Below are 21,588 nucleotides of genomic sequence, written 5' to 3'. Positions count from 1 at the left end.
ACTGAACACAACTGCTGGAGAAGATCAATTAACTATTTGCTTTTTTTTTCATTTGTTCATGAACGGAAATATTAGTGTAATCACAATGGAAATTAGCACTCTAAAAAATGAGATATTAAAAGTCATGCTGTTCATTCTTTACATAAGTCAACTATCTGTTTTTTTTTTATTAGCTATTCAAAGTAAATTAACATAGTTGAATTTATTAAAGGGTTAGCACCTTGAGATGATCCATTTAATTTTGAGGGGGTCCAAATAGTTTGGAGTTTACGTCTCTATGTGTAGTGTGCACAAGAAAAATGTAAGATTTCAATATGTTAACTCATAACTGAAATATAAATTCACAATAAACTTATGAAGTATTTATAAAATAAGTTTATAATTTTTAGTTCTGTATCTATAACAGAATGTTTAGTTTTCACAGATGTTTTTTTTCTCACAATTGTGTTAATATCTCACAATAGATATTGCATTCAAAAGGAATTGAACCCATGACCATGCTGTTGCAAGCGCCATGCTCTACTATTTGAGTTAATAGCAACTGAACAGTTAAAATTGTCATATAAATAGTCACAGTTACCTTTTTTTTTTCCTTTGGCAAAACAGTCCTTACAGTTCTGACTTTTTTACTTGCAATTGAGTTTACATCTCAAAATTGTCACTTAAAAAAAATAAAAATAATAATGAATATATCTTCTTAGAATTGCAAGAGAAAGAAATTGTGGTATTTATAAACTCAGAATTGCGCCTAAAGTGAAATGCATGTAAAGACAAAATTGTGGATGTAAAAAAAGAATAATAATAATAATAATAAAATATTCCATGGCATTTTTTGTTCTATATCAGAAAGCTGAAAGGACATTTCATTTATTAATTCCTTGACCTATTTATTCATTACACGAGGCTTTGTTTGGCAACAAACCTAGATGAAATGCACCTTGTGATTGATTGCATCTCATCTGAAACTGGCTTACAGCAGGACCTTCATTTTTATCTAAAATGCAATGTCATCCACTTGTGGCTAATCTCGACTGAAAAAGGGGAGATCAGCAAACCTTGAACCAGAATAGAGATACTGCAGCACAGCTATCCATCACACGCTGCCCAACCAGCATGGGGTCATTTATCTAAGTAGATAGTGTTATGCTTAGAGACACAGATTGAAACACTGATTAGAGGAGCCATTAGCAGAGTTAAACTCCTGTTGTGTTTCCACCAAGCACATCTGTCATCATAATGGAGCAAAGCCAATATGTTTTACTTCCTTCACAGAAATCAAAAGATGCGAAGCTGCTATTAGGGTCAAAATACAGCCTTAATATTTAGTATACTTATAAAAGTGTGCTGACATTTCCAGTAAATTTGTCATTTTATTCTCTTCTGTTTATATACAAGTTTTACTTCATGTATTATAATATGTAATAAAGTGTATTGACAATTATATTATATAATTATAATGATTTGTTATTTGGCAAAAGAATGCCATGCAAAGCATTTGGCTCTGTTGTAAGAGCTCTGAACTGTGAACAGGGAGATCTGAAAGCAGACGCTGTTTTAGGGACTTTGACTGCTTGTTATGAGTACAGTTTGTCCCAGACAGCCTTCCCATGTCTGTCCTGACTCTCTCTGTCCATGTCACACATCAGAAACACACAAAACTATCACATACAAGCGTTAATTATTCCTAAATAAACTTTCATTCCAAAAGGTGGCAGCAAAACTTCATTTTCACAGCATGGCTAGCTTTAAGCCTGCAGATATATATATATATATATATATATATATATATATATATATATATATATATATATATATATATATATGTATATATATATATATGTATTAGTTATTAATGTATTAAATGACTGCCTTCTGACATTTAAGCAATACTGGGTGAGTGGTAGTGGTATATAATGAATATTATATATTCAATTATTATTATTATAATTATTTTACATTATTTGTTTTATTAGTAAAACAGTAATTTTAATTATGAACCTATCTGAATTTGGATAGATTTATGGCTTTAAAAAAATCAATTTACCAATAGGAAAACAAAATAAACATAGTTCAAGATATATTATCTTAAAATTTCAAGCAAATGCTTTTCGAGGAAATGTATCTTGTTTGAAAGATAATTAGTGTTTATTTTTCTTTTTCCTGGAAAACATTTGTATTTTTTTTTTTTTTTTTTTTTTTTTGTGGGATGCCTTATTGTTTTTCGAAATTATAAAGTTACATATTGAAAATAATTAAAGATTTTCAATCAAGAATATTTTATTAGTAATGTTAATTAAGTGCCACATTTCTGCTAAGGAATAGAGTCCCAGGTGAGCAGGTGTTTTGTGTATTTTAGGACAGAAACACCAATCAGCATGTATTGACCAATCAGCATTCAGGACAGGCACCATATGTTTTATACTGACTAAAAAACAGACAAACAAACAAACAAACATAGATAATGAACAAAAATGATATCTCACTTTAGAACTTACAGACCTATCATGTGCCATTCACACGCTGTAAAGCAAATCATTTGGACATTTTAGGCTGAGAAGAGTGCACTATTTTAAACATAAATGTCTAGATATGATAATGTGTAGTTGACTGCTGACCTGTATTATGTGCTTGGATTGATCACTGCAAGATTGTGGTTTTACCTAAACATGTTTACATCTCTGCAAGCTGTTCCACAGTTTCATTTGATTTAATTCTTATCTAAGCAGTGATAATGACAATAAATCAATACTAACAAGCAAAGGCCTGTTTTCCAAGCAGAACACAGCATGTTAGCCTGGATGACAGCCACCGTTGTCTTTGCATGCATAGAATCAAAGTGTCAAGGTAAAGCTTTAGTGTACTGTACACATTAGATAACATTCAAAGAGAGCATTTATATCACACATTCTCCAGCCTCAGGCACCTTCTGCATATGCAACCCGTCAGTGTCACATTATTCACCCCAGGTTCAGTGTAACAGTACAGCAGGGAAGGCCTGGGACTACTGGGACTGGGAAAAAAGCCCAGGACCTTTTCCGGCCCAGCGCCACCCACAGTGGAAACATTTTCCACCATATGTATTCTGTGTGCACACAAGGCAAACCATTGCTTCCAGCATTATATATAGGCAGCATAATAGCACATTTAAACTGCAGAAAAATATAAATATAAAATGACTATATAGTGGAAAATTTGTATACATACAGTATACTGTGTGTGTGTGTGTGTGTGTAAATATATATATATTTTTTCCTCCATCATATCTACATACATAATAAAATTAGTTTTGTGTGAAAACCATTTCTTGATGCCTTAACTAATATATGAATTTATATATATATATATATATATATATATATATATATATATATATATATATATATACATATAGTTGTCTATCCATCAATCTAATCGGTCAACCTATTTATTTCATGAAAACTACAAATATTACTATTTAAAGTAACTGTTTTCAGTTTATATGATGCTGAAAATGCTTTGATCACAGGAAATAAATTACAATTTAAAGTATATTGAAATAGAAAGCAGTTCTTTCAAATACTAAAATTATTTCAGAATAGAACTGCTTTTGCTGTATTTTGGATCAAATAAATGCAGGTTTGGTGAGAAAAGGGAATTCTTTAAAGAGAATCAAAGCGTTAGCAAAGCTTTCAGTGTCAAATGATCCTTCAGAAATCATTCTAATATGCTGATTTGTTGATTTGATTTTTTGCCGCTTAATGTTTTGTGAAAACTGTCATACTAACCCTGACCCACACTATTCTTGGTAACACTTTAGAATAAGGTTCCATTAGTTAATGTTAGTTAATGTATTAATTAACATGAACAAACAATGAATAATACATTTATTACTGTATTTATTAATCTTCGTTAATGTTAGTTAATGAAAATAGTTATTCATTGTTAGTTCATGGTAATTCACAGTGCATTAACTAATGTTAACAAGCACAACTTTTGATTTAAATAATGCATTAGTAAATGTTGAAATTAACATGAACTAAGACTTATAAATGCTGTAGAAGGATTGTTCTTGCTTAGTTCACGTTAACGAAAGTAGTTAACTAACATTAACTAATGGAACCTTATTCTAAACTGTTACCCTATTCTTGAATAGAAAGTTTAAAAGAACAGATTTTATTCTAATTTTTTTTTTTCAAATCATACTAGAATGATTTGAAGGATAATGTGACACTATAGACGAGAATAATGATGCTGTACATTTTAAGTTGGAATAATATTCTATACACATTGTACTGCATTTCTCATGTCACGTCAGTTAATCTGTTTTTGCAGGAGGGCAAACGGTCCAGTGTTCTCTGATGACAGATTGCATTCACCAAGCCTATACAAGAAACTCTTCATGTTTGTCTTCAAAACAATCTCTTGTGTGACGCACTTGATGTTCTTTTGTTCACAGATTGTGTTACACAACCTAAACACTTGGATTCAGAGAGCTTATTCAGCATATAATGGAATCATTTCATATCCCACAGTCTGTTATTCTCTGCACTTCACTGCTTCTGCCAGAAGAGGGCCAAATAAACGACCCATATGACCCCATGCTGGCAAAGTCCTTAAATGCCTCAATGTGTCTCAACCGCTTTACACACTTAATAAAGCAATCATAATTCACCTATTCTCTGCTAAATTAAATTTCTTGAACTTCTATTAAGGGGCTTTCGATGAGTCTTATTACACCATAAATTACATTTCAAGAGATGATCCAGAAAAGCATTTAACACGCTATTAAATAAGCACAATGCATTGAATTGAGGAGTTCTGCACTAGACATACAATGCAATAATTAAACATCATATTATTACATATAATTATCAGACTGTCAACTTTCAGAGCTGGCTCAGACAGAGCACTTGCTCAACAGTAATAACATTTGCTTTCTAATCTGTCTTTGATTGAATTTCACTGGAAAGTTCAGCAAAAGATATGACGAAATTCATATTTCAAACAAGCTCATTGGAACATTGGAAAGTGTTCGGGGAATTTATTGACCAGTGAATGATTTTTAAAGCATGCTGTGCTGAGTTAACGTTATGTCAGCATTTTTGGTTTATCTCATGTTAAGCAATATGACAGGAATCCTATTGATGCAAAGTTCTAAATCTGATTTAATATAAATCTCTCCCTGACATAGGAATTTAACAGACAAAACAGATAGGATTACTGACCTTTAACCATTAACAAATAAACAATTCCTAAAGGACATTATGCACTTTTAACTCATACATATGGGTATTTAACTCAACATTTCTCTCTTTGAAAGGCAATGTATGAAAAAAAAAAAACCCTGGTAAAACTGCAAAAAAAAAAAAAAAGATTTTAGCGATGAATCATTGGACACGGAACACTGCACACAAGCAGTATTAGTACCAGCAGCACGCAAAGAGCTGAGTCTGAATTTAATAGCCTTAGAAAATCCAGAACAAACCAGCAAAGAAAAAACTACATTTGTGTTTGATTCAGTGATATAAACAGGGGAAGTACTATGTGTTTGCTCTCCTTCAGGTTCCACCCCAGGCAGCACTGAAGTGCACATGTTAAAGAGCATGCTTTTACTCCCTTCCTAACTTCGCTCCTCCCTCATTGTGATGTTGAGAGGAAAGTAGGTGTGATCTTTTTGTGAACTGATCGGCATGCTTTGCAAATCAGAGCGATCGCTCCTCCCTCTGTCCCTGCCCTCGCCTCCATCCCTCCACCTCTTCTCTCACTGTCTGCACTGTACGCACGCACAGGGGCAGGGAAAGTGCGGAGCAGGGGACAGCGAAAAGAAAAAAAATCAACAAAAAAACAGAAGCAGCTTCTGGGTTTTCTTTCAAACGCATTCCGGCTGCATCATTACTAGAGAACAGGAACCCCCAGCCCTTAAAAACCTGTGTTGTGTGAGCACATACGCAGTCGAGGAGAATCAACTCATAGAAGCTTCTTCTTCTGTAGCACCTGGCACACTTGGTGGACTTGAGAAGGAGGAAGGTGCGCTTGAAGATCACCTGGGAACAGGTGGACGAGAACCTGTCACGGCTACCGTCTGCCTCCCACGTGGGGGAGCTTGACCTGATGTCAAACGAAGAGTGCCGTTCGCCCATCGGCCTGGACTGCTGCAGCTGCTGTCTGGATCTGGCCAATGGCTGTGAGCCTGAGCCGGGCCGAGAGGGTCACACCAGCCTGGGGAGCCCTACGTCCGTCAACCAATTCAGACAGCTCCGAGACCAGCTTCACTTTCAGAACCTAAACACAGATAAGCTCAACAACATCATGAGACAGGACTCGCTGGAGTCGGTGGTCCGGGACCCCTGTTACCTGCTCAACGAGGGCATCTGCAACAGCAACATTGACCAAACCATGCTGTCCATACTGCTGTTCTTCCACAGGTATGTGAAACTACTCATGCATCCACAAACCTGCTCTAGCACACTCGTCTAGTTCAGCTCATAAAAACTGTAAAAGTCTTGGCCAGATCTGTGTTTGCCAGTTAATGGCCAACGGATGTTTGAGTTTAATTGACAATAACATGCTGCGGTTTAACTTAAGGAATTCTGGCCACTTCCACGGATGACCTTAAGTGGTAACACTACCATTTAGTTTAAACCAAGCTCATTTTAATGGGTTGGGGTAGTTAATTTAACATTTGTGAATTGTTAACCACCAGCCAACACCAGCAAGTGTTGCACAAACACTGAACACTACTAGTTATTTACATTTCTTGATGATTAACATGATTAAGGGCTACGCTCAACAGTGTTATTTAAGAACGGCGTGGCTTGCAGTCTCAGTAGGGTTCCAGGAATGTGTAGGTTGGTATGAGGAGCACGCCTTTGCACAAACTTAAGAGGATCTTGAGTCAGTCCAGTTCTCACTTCTTAAATACACCCCATTCATTGCAACTCATCAGGTTCATGCAATGGCTTTATGCAAATATTCTAGTATTGCTTTATTTGTTTATTTTTGCACAGAAAGTGCATGTGGATTTCTCACCCTAACCAGTGCGATTTGCGAAACACTATGGGCAATTAACATACCATTCTGGCGTAGTCTATCGCCCCATAGCTGAAGTATGCAGCACAACAAATTCCTTTCCAGGTAATATGCATGGTTATACAATTTAATGGTCACAGGAGTTTCCAAAACAACCATAGATGCATTGAAATCTCATAGACCTTTAACACTTGCTTCAATCTCAGTGTGTGTGTGCAATATATAGGCCTATATTAACCATGCTCTCCAAACTGAAAATAAACATATATGGACATCATAGTTTGATAAAATCCATGTTTGAAATGTTTAGTCTGCATAAGAATTAGAGATGAGGACTAGTAGAAAAATAGACAGCTAAAGCCAGGTATTAGAAAAAAGATTGAACTATATTCAATTGACATTTGCAGCCAGATGATAAGAATGTATTCCATGTGTTTACGCCATGTAGTGTTATTGTAACACACCACCTTTGGATTTGACTTTGGAAATATTCACTGTCAGCGTAGCAGAAACATGTGTAAAAGGTTTATAGCTAGTCTGTCTTTGATGGTAAAAGCTGATTATTTTGCCACATTTTTTTGTTTTGCACATCCGCTCATATTGCTTTCTGAAGTTTTGACAGCAGTAGTAAAAATTGGATAATAACCATCCAGATATTAACAGTCAGAAAATCATTCTTTCTTGGGATTATAAAATTCATATTTGAAACAGCTATTTTAAATGAAAAGATTGCGATCTGAATGACTAATCAAAGTAACATGGTATGACATACTGCATATGAAAAAAGGAGTTGCCATAGCAACTCTCTAGTAAAACTATCTCATAATATTGCATTTAAAAGAACAAATACGCATATGAAAGTAGGGATGTCTATCAACCTTTTTTGTAATTAATTTAAAGACAAATACAAGATGATGCATTAAATGAATAAACAATCCAACAGCCCTAATAAATATTTAAAACAAGAATGTTTAAAGTTCTATATATGATGCAATAAATATTAATATGATATGCAATATAAATGTATTGTACTGTGGAATCTTCTTTATGGCTGTTCTGACTCTTAAAATGCAATAAAGTTGCTCAGCATCTAATCTTGTCTGTTTTGCGACAAGACAATACACCTCTTAAACTTACTGGGACGCCTCTGCAACAAGATTCCTAGTGTTCCAGTTAATGTTTAATCTTCTTTATCAGGGTGTCCTCAGTTTTATACGTGGCAGTGAAAGGTTACAGTCTACATAATTAGGTTTTCTTTATGAGCCTGGTGTCGGGATACTAACAGAAGCAGTCTGCATTGGACCTCTGGCCCAAAGACTCTTCACAGTCTCAGTTACTAAATACACAGAGTTCAACAGCCCTCTGTTCTAATATCATCAAATAGCCATTGTTAGTCTGTACACCAACCCATTCTTGTATTCCATGACAGGAAAGGCAGTTCTTTTTCATGTTGGACTGCTTTATGCCATGGGATACTTTCCCTGTGATCCATGATTTCAAAAATTAGCACTTTAGTGTCTTATGGATGAGATGATTCCTTTCTCTCATCCTTTACACTGTATAATATTTCATATTTCACACCTTTTGCAGATTAAATCCTGACTTGTTTGTGTTTCACACCAAGGTCATTGATGTCTTGATGAAGGAACATAGTGTTACTGAAGGAACAATGATCAGAAAGGTGTGTCTGTTTAGTAGTATGTAGGAAACAGAACAACAGAGGTCCTGCCAACAATAAGTCCTGTCCACTAAACCCTCAGATAAATTGCAAAAATGCCAGTCTATTTACTTAATATACAGAAATGTAATCTGCATCTCCAGGCATGCAGAGACATGGATCCAGACATGTTATGCCGAACAGCTTATGATATGTCTGGAAACAGTGTTTTTTGGAAAGGATCCCTGGGGATTTACATAAAAGGTGTGTTTCTGGAATTAGTTGATTGTGTAACACATTAAAAGTGCACTATATATATGTATATGTGTGTGTGTGATAAATGATTTTGTTTAAAACATTTATTAGGGCTGTTGGATTAGTTATTTATTTTACACATTACTTTTTTAAGTTATTGTGATTAATTAATATCATGATAATGCAATAAATATCTCCATATCATGTCATTAAATTAATAATAATTATATATATATGCATAATTAGTTGTACTTTAAGTTTTAATTTAATTAATTCTCCAAATATAAAAAAATAAATAAAAAAAGAAAAATATTGCATTATTTAAAAAACATATATCACAGTTTTTCTCAGTCACATTGGTGACGGAGGACAACACAAGAGTTACAAATTAAGAAATGTATTTTCTGGACTTGGACTTTTGATATTTGAGTCCATATTTATTATTATTTATTTAAGTTTTTTTTTTTTTTCGTCTGACCACTAGTAAAAGTGTAACTGTGAATTATGTCTAGTATCTTTCTATCAATATTTTAATTATTATCAAATATATAATAATACTATAATTGAAAAGCATATGGCATACTGTTCAATACAGTAACTGTCATCCAAAATGTTGCCATAGTTTACATAAGGTAATACTAACAGAGTAGACTGTTATATTGACACGACTAAACATTTTGAGTCTCTTGTTTGTGCACAATGACACAAGGACTTTTCATTATGATAGCACTGATATGTTCATTGACATCAATTCTTGCTTTTAAGAAATGAACTAATAATTTAGAGTAAGTTAAAGGCTTTTGCAGGTAATCCATTGTGTGTTTTGAGAAATGCACATACTTTTTTGCAAATATTAAGGATGCTTTGAGAAAAGCACCAAAGCATTTAAAATAAAACCCAAAAACCAAAGCACCTAAATATAGTGCAATAAATATACACTTTTATACCATATATATTTATTCTTCAGTCTATTTTTTATGCCTCTTTTGATTCTTAAAATGTGAAGTAGAAGTCTTGGGAGCAATTTTCTACTTAAATCACACCCCAAATACAAGTCCAAATGCTTAGTAGGCACTATACCCTCATAAACAGACAACGCTGTGCCACCCTTCATGGACGATGCCCATGTGAGATAACATCTGAACCCTCAGCGTTGCCCAGACTGACCCCAATATCTCTGACCAAACAGATTAACAATCAAAATTCAGAACTGCTCGTTCTCAAGCCTCTGTCCCAAGTGAGAATTTTTGGCTGCTCCTTAAAATTCCTCTAACAAGAATGCTGAATATGTGCTACAGAGATTAGATATAAAGATAGATAAGACAGATAAAACCGAGCCACTGCTAATAAAAAGCATCAAGCACATCACATGAGGAAAGAGAGCTAACGTTGCCACATCAGAGCTCTAGCTTTTTGTTATTTCTCAAGATGTTGAAGACTTGTTGAAGCAGAGACTTGAGCAATCTCTATCAATATACGTAAGTAGTGCTGATATGCCAAAAATACCAACAATGGACCTCTGTATACTGCCAAGTCAACAGCAGAGGACAAAAACGCATCAAAAGATGCAACTATTCTGCAAGAGGTGCTCCTAAAGCCTGAAGGATATTTCCCGGAAGGGATCACGCACCAGGCTGTTACATAAAATCCCAGGGTCATCGGGGTTTCGGTGGTTTTGGCCTGGTTTGAGAATGTGAGATTGATCCTGCACTCGAAGCGTGAAGAAATCAAAGCTTTGAGAAGCCCCAGGCCTGGAACCTCTGAGCATTATTCCCATCCATCCCTGGCTCTCTGGCCTCACAGGCCTATTTATTTGACATGGTCATCACTATAAAGAAGATCAGCTATACACACATTACACCGCAATCTGAAGACATGCTTACCACTCCCAGCTGTGTCAACAGAAGCAGGAATACTTCAGTAAGCCTTCTGTTTCAAAAGAATAGCGGAAATCTAAATGCTGATTGGATTAGATTTGGAACAATGCGACGATGTGGAAATAGCATTTAGCTGATATACAGACCAACAGCACTGCAGTTTCATTTTTATTGTTTATCACTCGACTTGTGTGTTTGCTATAACATACTCTTACTATTTTTTATGCTATTTTATGATTACTATTCTGAAATATTTTTTGCAGGAGTAGCAAGAATAATATGCAAGTATACTATTTCAAATTCAGCCACTGTTCGAAACATCACAAATTTCAAATGCGACTTCACCTTGTGTTTCGGCCTTTGTTTTGGCCACAGAAGCATGGTAAAAAAAGTGAAAGTGAAAGTGAAGTGACATTCAGCCAAGTATGGTGACCCATACTGAGAATTTGTGCTCTGCATTTAACCCATCCGAAGTGCACACACACAGAGCAGTGAACACACACACACACACACAGTGAACACACACCCGGAGCAGTGGGCAGCCATTTATGCTGTGGCTCCCGTGGAGCAGTTGGGGTTCAATGCCTTGCTCAAGGGCACCTAAATTGTGGCATTGAAGGTGGAGAGAGAACTGTACATGCACTACCCCCACCCACAATTCCTGCCGGCCCGGGACTCGAACTCGCAACCTTTCGATTGGGAGTCCGACTCTCTAACAACCAACAAAAAACGCATTAAAATTAAGATACAAATTATATCAAACAAAATTTGTTCCAAAGAAAAGAATTCTACAAACAAAACATATGAAGTGGTCAAAAAATGATGACTGACCCACTTCCCTTCTTCCGGCGTTCTTCTACCATTCGGTTTTCTGCCCCTTATGACGTTTACAATTTCTTAATTAGCACATTGAACTAAACAAACCACAAACCAATAATATTTAAACAAATAATATAAAGAAAATACACTTCCTTAAATGGCTACAACACCTTTGATAAGAGCATATTATGTTAATATGTAACATAATATGAGTACAGGCAACAAGTGACAGGAATCAATAAACTGATTCATTTAAAATATTTACTGAATTCCTGACATAGAAAGATAAAGAATATAAGAAGCAAGTGAACAGAAAATAGTAAATAGTATGCAGTTCCAGCGATTAATTTACTGAGGAATGATGCATAATTCACTTAACCAATGAATTCATTCTGAAACTAAATGGATTCTCTTTATGATTGAATCATTCACTCAGCCATTTTGTTAAAAATACACTGATTGATTCAGGAACGTCTCGTCTCTAGCTGCATTTTATTTAGTTGGCTACATCATCAAGCATGTCTCATTTTAGAAAAACAGCCATAAAACTTTAAATTATAATGGTTATTTTTCTGAAATCCCAACAATCTATCATTGACAAATGAGACACAACGTGTGTCTGAGGCTCAGTGGCTTGTTAGTGGAGTAAGAGCAAATGAACTGGCAGTAGTAGCTAAAACTAATGAGTTCCTCAATATTAACTTAAACTGTTGTATAAAAGCAATCTAAAAATGCAGAGTAGGGACAGTATGCACATCCGAAGCCAAAATAGAAATAAATAAAAAATTATGCATGGTGAAGAAAAGTCTGCACTGCTTAATGGTTAAACATTCTGGAGCTTATAGTCTGCAGTCATGTCGTTTTTCAATAGAAGCAATCAAAATTATGCCATCGGTCTGAAAAGCTACGGTTCTTGTGTGACGTTGTTTATGGCGCTTGCCCTATTTCAAAAGAAACATTAATGCTGCTTTATATTTAGACCAGCTTACTAAAGTGAATAGCAGCTCACGCATTCCACCCGCCTTAGATCATATGCCAACAATTTCCCCTATCATACACATAAAACCCAAATGAATTGATAATGTCTCCGCTAACTATTTGAGTGAGATGCAGCCTTTTGATTTAACGCGCGTGGCATTCAGTCATGCAGCTGGTCTGCAAATTAAACCTCCATTGAGCTCTTGCTGTGAGAACAAGTCATTTGCATTGATGATTCTGATTATGAGTTCACACCCTCAACACAAGCTGCTTGTAATAAATGACTTGCAGACAGTAGATGGTGTTTTGTAATAAAATGCAACAGGTGGATCAAGTTTCACAGTGGCTGAACAGGTCAATTGTCTTAATGGCAGAGGTTTGTTCAGTAATTTACTTGTCAAAGTCAGACAAACATGCACAGAGGTGTATCATATCCATTTAATTGGCTGACTGAATAGCAGCATTGTTGTGACTGAGCCGGTGGAGAGTTGAGAGTGAGCCAGGGGCTGGGGGCCAGCCCAGGCTTTGTTGTCTGGTATAAGGTGCTCCTGTTCCCAGAAGCAGGGTTCAGGGTAGTGACAGGCACTGTCTGCAAGCCCACCCAGCACTGGCATTCACTGATCCAGAGCGGCCATGCTACTGCATAGCCATAACACAAACATACTTATTGAGGGCACTGGAGTGCCTCAGAGTCCATGACCTGGGACAATGGATTAAATGTTAAGACAGGCTAATAAAGAGACATTGTGCTGTATGTAATCTAACAGGGACCGAATAATGTCACTGACAATCATGTGATGTCATTTAAAAATAGAAACAAAGGTGGGGTTCATTCCTCAGATAGTAATTGGTGGCAATTGTAAATGCCAGGTAAAAATAAGCAATGCATATTTTATACGCACCATCAAAATGACTTTATTTCTTCTGTCAATCCCAAAAGTGTTGCTATTTTCGTTTCAATAACAATGAAAGCTTTCAAGCTTTAAAAAGGATGCAAAAGTACTAAAAGTATCATAAAAGTGGGCCATGTGACTCATATGCTGTATTCCAAGTCTTGTGAGGCTATATAAGAAAACTTGTCATTTTATTATTATTTTGTCTTCATCTCCAGTGAGTCGATAACTGGGAACTCGCTCAAAAGCTACATTGTTATTTCTCTCACAAGCACCATGGAGAGCTACAGTAAGATTGATTTTTCAGCGAATAATGACTTCAATTAAGTGTATTTATTTGTTTATTTTTAATATGCCCATTTTTATTCAGCAAGAACACAATTAATTTATCAAAAGTGACAGTCAGAAACTTTAGATTGTTTAGAAAACAAAGAATTCTAAAAAAAAAAAAAAAAATGGCAATTTCCCCAAAAGCTGTTTTCAGCATAACAATTATACACATACATATTTGCATTTCAGAATAATTTTTGAAGGATCATGTGACACTAAAGACTGGAGTAATGAGGCTAAAATTCAGAATTAATTTTAAAACATTAAAATTATGGAAGTCCCAAGAGGTCATGGATTATTGTTTTTTTCTTTCTTGTTTTCTTGCTATCATGACTTAATTTTTATTTTATTTCAGTTGTTAAGGCTAGATTAATTCATGACACAAACACACACACACACACACACACACACACAGTTTTTACTGTATTTTTGTTCAAATAAGTCAGTGTGCTGTAGTTTGTGCAGCAGGTTTGGGATGACACAAGAGTAGGTAAATGATGACATAACTGTCATGTTTGGGTGAACTGTCCCTTTAAAGCAGGTGTTCAAGGTGTCTTTCTGGGAGGTAACATTATGTTGTTGATTGTGGCAGGCCTTCAACAAAAATCCATGTCCACAGTGTTAGCAGAGAGGTCAGATAATTTGCTTGTGAAATAAAACTGCCCCGGTAGCTTGTGAAACAGCCTCATGGGGTCATGGTCTGTTGACTTGATAAAGCACTTTTTTGGATGGCTTCAGCTGTGTTTACCTTGGGGCAAAAGAGAGGTCTGATCATGCTGAAGTGGCTGCCAAGGCAGACATAATAGTGTTATGATCGCAGACATTTGGGACTGTATCCTTAATTTCCCCCAAGGCCTTTTAAATTGAAAGCACTGTACAAAACACCTTCACTGCAGTCAAAAGTGAAAGGACAGTTATTCTATTATACAACTTAGTACTGAATGTGAAAAAATGACAGTCTTTGGCTGAAAATCAATGATCGCACAAACTCTGAAAAGATCTGTGGCCAGAGTTCGATTTCATCCAAGGCATTTGTTTTCACGACCTCAAAAGTCTCTGCTGGGAACTGTCTTCAAATGGAATAACTTTCACCACTTCCAGCGCTTTTAAACCTTGCATAATGTCCTGGAAAGAACCAACAAGCCTCAGTCCTTTTGCTTTTATTTTATAGATACACTCAATATTTTCTCATTCAGACTAATATTGGTAGTCCAACCAAAGATATTTTTATTGCACATGGAGCAGGTTGTCACATAGATCACATGACCTATTATATTATATTATATTATATTATATTATATTATATTATATTATATTATATTATATTATATTATATTATAAGGAACTGTACATTTAGGAAAATTATTAATTTATTGATATTTCCCAATGATTTAGTTTGCCTTCTTTGTTTATGAGAATGGAATGATGTGGAAAGCATCTGCGGTTGTTGATTATATGATGATACAGAGGTGAGTCCTGCAAAAAGTGCTTGGCCTTTATTGTCTTATCTGCTCACACCCTGCCAATGACGTCCATTGAGATAATGACAGAATCTGTCAACAGTTGACTGCCCTCTGCAGCGTTTGCCCTTGTTATATCAGCGTCTGGGAGCCCACGTGGGCCGAACCGAATCTGTGCATGACTTAGGCCTGTCTCACACCACACGCAAAACAGTGTGTAATTATTTAAGCACCCATATTAACAGATTATAGTATTCACACTGCCCGCCCTAGCAGTGCTTTATACTGTTACAGAACCACAGCAAAAGGTGCAAATAGAGTTTCGCCGCTGAGTTCACACCATTTTTCTTACACATAGTGAATTGAAAATATGTTGAAATGCACTATAAACCAACAACATTATCTATTGCAATATGGGATTTATGAAGGAACGTAAAATAATAGGGTAATTTACTCACCCATTGTTGGATCAAAAGGCAAGAAGTTTTGGCGGTTGTTATGCTTTTGCTTTGATTTCACACTGCTGGAGTGTCTGGTTTGAAGAGGATTTAGCCATTGTATAAAACCTAGCCATATATGATGAGATAAAGGAATTTTGTATCTATTGCATTACACTGGATGGCCCAACCAAAGTGAAATCACACTGTACATTTGCTATCCATTAAACACACACACACACACACACACAAACCAAAATCTGTTATTTCATAATAAAAAGTAGCGGTAGTAAAATAAATAAATATATATATATATATATATATATATATATATATATATATATATATATATATATTAATAATAATAATAAAATTCTACTTATTAATTAATCTAATTCTTCTTCTTCTTCTACTTATTATTATATGCATATTTTAAATAACAACAACAACAACAATATAAATAACAGTGTTAATAATAATATGAAACTTATTATTGGTGTTATTATTATTTTATTTATTTGTATTTTAAATAACAACAAGAGCAAACATATATTATTATTGTTATTATTATTATTATTATTATTATTATTATATTTGTATTTTACATAAGAATAAGAGTAATAAGAATAGTAGTGCAATTTATTATTACAATTATTTGTATTTTAAATAATTGCAATAATAATGTCTTATTATTATTATTATTATGCTCAGACAAATTAGCTTTTGTCATATTTTGGCCCACCCAACCAAAAAATGAATAAAAATAAAATAAAAAATTGTACATGAATACTAGAAACTAAGGATCAATACTTCAACTTGCACTTTTTGTCAGTGTAATTTAATGTAGTCTAGTTTATTCAATCTTAATACATTTGTCTTAAATAAAACACGTTTTTAGCTGTTACCAATCACATTTTTATATTCCCTTACAAAACACTTTTTTCACTATGATGTATGATATGGTACTGGCAGAGCAGGCCTCTGTGGAAATCTCTTTGTTTTTCTATTATGCTAGTCTGTAAGATTAACCTTGACATGCCATGGGTCATAATGGTTTTGTCTTGACTGGTCTGGAACACAGTGTCCTCCGAAACACCTATAGAGTGACTGAATCAGCCTGCTATTACAGCTCATCCTGCTCGGCTGAAGCTCTGCGTAAAGCTTCTGCACTGTCGTGTTGCGTAGCATCCAAGCAGGATGTACTTATGGACTTTGTCCAGACTTCACCAGCGACGAGTCGTCTCTGCACTGGCGTGTTAGGCATGTGTACAGCAGGTTGCAGTAAAATATGTGTGCGTGTGGCTACGCAGTCAACAGTTTCCAGTCCAAAACAACCCTTTCACGTAAACAACTCTCCGTTTTGGTTTCTCAGATTTGGACAGCTAATTAAAGGATCTTGGTTTTTCAAAACACTAGTCTCATGCAACAGAACTAAGACTATATTTTAGGCAGTAAAAGCTGAGATTGTTTTGTGGCACATAGAGTTGCCAGAAATTGAATAAAGCTGGCAAAGTATTATGTTGGGAACTTTGAGTCAACTTACAAAACCTGTCAATTGCATATCATGTACAGTGTTAAAAAATAAATAGAACTGAGTTTCTTATATATTGTATATGGCTGCATTAATTTTGACTGATATAACATACATAACATACAACCCCAAAGCATTTCTTTTCATAAGCATGTAGTTAATTTTAAATGTCAAGCTTGATGAAGGAAAGACACTGTGTCTTCACATAAATGCAGAGTGCTTATGTGAAGGGATGTTGACTAATTGTTAGACACTGCTAAAGGTAAACAGATATTACTTACAAGCTTTATTTACGTAGGTTTAACGTTTGTTGCCATCACTTCTCAAAGACTAAGAGCAGAAGCATAAAGAGTCACAACACTGATTCATCAGGCTTGCCTTTTCATTTGAATCAACTTGTTTGCATTAATAACCCAAAGTACTGCTGTTCTTAAGAAACCTTCCTCTCCTTTTATCGGAAATGTTTGGGCGTCCTGGAAAGCCCTTGTAAAGCTCTTTTGCCAAGCATCCTTCCGTAACATGCCCATGCCAGTAGAGCGCTCTGTCTGTAATTTTTATTGACTCCTACAGTCACTGTGATAAATGATGAGCAGGTTCAGTGTTGAGTTTCTTGAAAACCGGATGAGGTTGCACAATCAAGCAATAGCAAGTATGGGCAATTTTAATTACACTTCACATTTTTTTTGTGCAGTAAATCAGTAGCTGGTTGCGTAAAATAATAATAAATTTGCATAATGTGAGTCATTTGCTATATTTTAAGTCTTAGTTTGTGTGAGATAGACGGAACATGCAAGGCTTTATTAATTGAAAAACATCTATAGCTCTCAAGTAATAAGTGTTTATTATAAAGTCCAATTCTTCATTTACCTTCTTTTAACACACAAGAGTTGCAAAGATATTCTTCATTTATTTGACAGGTGATTTTTAATCACATTTATCAACTATTTAATTAAATGTATTTTGATTTTATATTAAGTTTTTTAGTGTCCTTTTGAAGCTTGCCAGCCCAATTGCTCATTTACCTTCATTAAATGTACAAGAGTTGCAAAGATATTCTTCAAAGAAAATCATAATTTATTTGACTTTTGGGCGACCTACCCCTAGAAGTCACAGAAGTTAAAACATGGCCCTGAATCGAAAACCTGTGAACAAGACGCACTTTATAAGCCATTGCTTAGTAACTGCTATGTTAAACATGCATGGCTGGTGTTAGCATGCATTTTTTACTTGTTTTCCTTTTCATTTCTGCGCCTTGTGTTGCACTAATCACCAGTGTCATTTACCCTGTTTGTGGTATAATTCTTTTCACTGATATGTCATGGAATGGATCATCATGATGGGTTGGTCATGTAAGCAAATGCAAATAGACAGATGAATAAACAGAACAGTGAACTCTGGGACAGGCTAAAGTAACTTACAAAGCTCTGCCAAAAAATCAAAGACACTGGGAACTGGAATGTGAAATACGCTGCTCTTAGCCTTGTCCAAAGGGGCAGTTGGGTTCTTGTTGGACTTAAACTACAGAGCTGTGGTCCAAATTTGGACTCTCACAGGGCCTGCAATTCATTATGTGCCATTTTTTTAAAGAACTGGGCAGCTCTGATGTCCAATAACAGCAAGGAACATTCTAGTCTGTCTTCATAGACTAGAACATACTTATCCAGAGACAGAACAGGAGGAGGAGACAGGCCTCGCATACAAAAATTAATGGGGAAATCATAAAACCTCAATTTGGCAGCAGCAGCAATGAAGATCCCGCCCTACAGCTCAAGAGCCAATCAGCTTTTTTTTTGCATGATTTAAGCTCAAGAAGTATCAGTTATGATAGTTTCAGTTTATATTGATTTGACTCATGCTTTTGAAATGTATTACTTAGGGCTACATAGAAAATACTGTCTTGTGACAGGCACAGAGTGATCTTATGTTCCTTTGACTTATGCAACATAACCCCACGCTCTCTGGTTTGGTGAAGTAAGTTCCTCACTGAAGAAATGCACCATCCTCTATATAGCTGTGCAATGTAAAAATATGTTTGAGAAGTTCTTGTTTTTGATTTTCTGGCTCTCAGCTAGTACTGTATAGTGTGTTCTTCTTCTCCACCAAGGTCATGAGTTTAACGGGAACACTCATATAGTTTTTGAATGCACTGTAATGGTATATTCAGATGGGGATAGTTTTCCTTATAGGTTTTCCTTAAGAAATTTAAAAACGTATCCTGTTGGAAAAAATGCTTAAGGTGCTTCGCAACACATGCCGTAAAAGAAAACATAAGCGTGACATAATTATTCAGCAAAATATACAGTCGTTTTCAGTAACAGATGGCATTATATAAGTTAAGTTACATATAAAAAGAGAGTAATTCGTTTTCATTGGGTTATTTGAGACAGATGTTTTACATTGGATTTCTAGAGGTGAATGTACTTAACATCAGTCCAAAGTTCTGGATGGACATTTATCTTTTCCTCTAAAACAAATATTTATTTTAAAATAATGCCAGTCCACTGCAGCCCAGACACATGGAAATTATTGTAATACTCGCACAGAAAAAAAAGAGATGGATTTTCAAGGCAAGACATACTGATATCTGTTCTTTTTTTCCCTTTGTTGCTAGAAAAACAAGAGTTATTGCATTATGCAAGCCTGATGGTGCGTACGGAAATTTCTAATGTAGATGAGACACACCTTTCTATTACTTTAACTAGTAACAGTTATGTAACTAGAGCAGTCTGAGAGTAAAAGACCGGATTTGCATGAGGGAAACGTCTTGGCATTTTAAATGGATTGCAACAGTGTTTTGCATATCTGTTCTTAAGTGGAATCCATTACGTAGGCATGTGGGTCTGTTATATTAATTATTTTCTTTAGAGTAATACATTTCTTTAGAGTTACTGGGCAAGTAAGACACATTCGAAGCACATTGAAATTCAAGAAGACGTTATCTTTCAGGTTTTAAGTGTTGCCATGGTCACCTGCAGAATCAAGGGTGAGGGCCCATCGGGTGCTTTTGTTCCCCTCAATTAGTATTCTAGAATAAGTTCCTTCCCTTCAACATCCTGGCCAAGTGCAGCTCGCAAAGAGTCACTTGTGTAGAACAGATTAAAGAATTATATGCACCATGCGCTGATCTAGATTTAAGAAGCACACGTCAGCACTTTCAGCATTTTCAGTCATGTGATGGGAGACAGCTTTATAAGAGGATAGAGTTAATACTTGTATATCTAAAGGATATCCACAATAATATGCAGCATGCCTTAAATATTTAAAATATGAATGTAAAAAAAAAAATTGATTAATCATACAGTTTTGAGAGAAAAATAATATATTGGTGGAAATCCAGAATGAGTGTTGCTTTGCATACTTCCACCTTGTCTTTTCATAAAAAGGCGTCGAAGGTAATTGTGTTTTCAATCTTTCACCTAAAGAACTGGGAGTACAGCCAAGTCCACTATCAGAGGAAACACAGCAGAACAACAGCTGTGAAAGCCCTCGCACCCCGCCTCTTTCTCTTCCTCATTTTTTTTTTTATTTCCCTGTTTCTGTGTGCACTCTTCGTCTCTCTCGCTTTCTGTCTTCCTAACGCTCACAGTCATCCAGATCTGAAGGAGACACAGGACATCCTTCAGATTAATTTGGTGTTAGATTACATCACATGTCCGGTTCAAACATGACAAATGATATAATAGCACGAATCAGAAGAGAACTATATTAGTGCCACCCACACTTCAAAGCATGGAAAACTCGTAAGGATTAATCACGACATCAGCTCTCAAGGAATAACAGTAACAACAACAATGGCAAAATAAAGAACACCTTGTGCATTTTTAACTCTTTTTACTTATGCTATATGACGTCTCCATGTGAAACAGGATATTCAGGGAGCAAAACTCCAGAATAAGAACTTTTATATGATAAGATCTCTGAAAATGAGTATACATATCAGAATTGTGCCATCCCTGATACTAAAAAGTGCTTTGCTAGTTAGTATCACAGTACATTAATATAATCGTTTTTTATAAAACAACAGAAACAGAACAGAAATCTAAATAAAGGCTCAAAATGCATTGTATAAAAAATTAAATGGAATATGAACAAATATATGAACAATGCCTTTTGTAAAATTAGGAATAAAGGAGTAAAACGTACAGGAAAAAAGTTTGGTGCATGTATTTTTTTGAGAAAAGATATATTGTATTTAAAAACTTCAGACATCAATAGATAACATGTAATGAAATAAACATGTGTATGAACATGTTTTTATTTTAGATTTCTAAAAAAAGATGTCATGTAAGCAAAATCCCAAAATCTTAAAAGTGGACCAATGCATGAAAAAAAAAAAATATATA

The 21,588-nt window shown here is 35.2% G+C and overlaps 1 protein-coding gene across 1 annotated transcript in view; it reads left to right on the top strand.

Annotated features, from left to right (window-relative positions):
• Positions 1 to 5,747: 5,747 nt before the first annotated feature.
• The window catches only part of tsc22d3 (TSC22 domain family, member 3), a 28,535-nt gene continuing 12,694 nt past the window's right edge, over positions 5,748 to 21,588 (top strand). The window contains exon 1 of the mRNA XM_052574023.1: positions 5,748 to 6,404. Within this exon, the coding sequence (XP_052429983.1) occupies positions 6,091 to 6,404 (314 nt within the window). The 5' untranslated portion in view covers positions 5,748 to 6,090. The remainder of the gene's footprint in view (positions 6,405 to 21,588) is intronic.

The sequence above is a fragment of the Carassius gibelio genome, chromosome B14, assembly GCF_023724105.1.
Source record: "Carassius gibelio isolate Cgi1373 ecotype wild population from Czech Republic chromosome B14, carGib1.2-hapl.c, whole genome shotgun sequence".
Taxonomy (NCBI): domain Eukaryota; kingdom Metazoa; phylum Chordata; class Actinopteri; order Cypriniformes; family Cyprinidae; genus Carassius; species Carassius gibelio.
The sequence above is the reverse complement of the archived record's forward strand: the minus strand, read 5'-3'. Positions and strand labels throughout refer to the sequence as shown.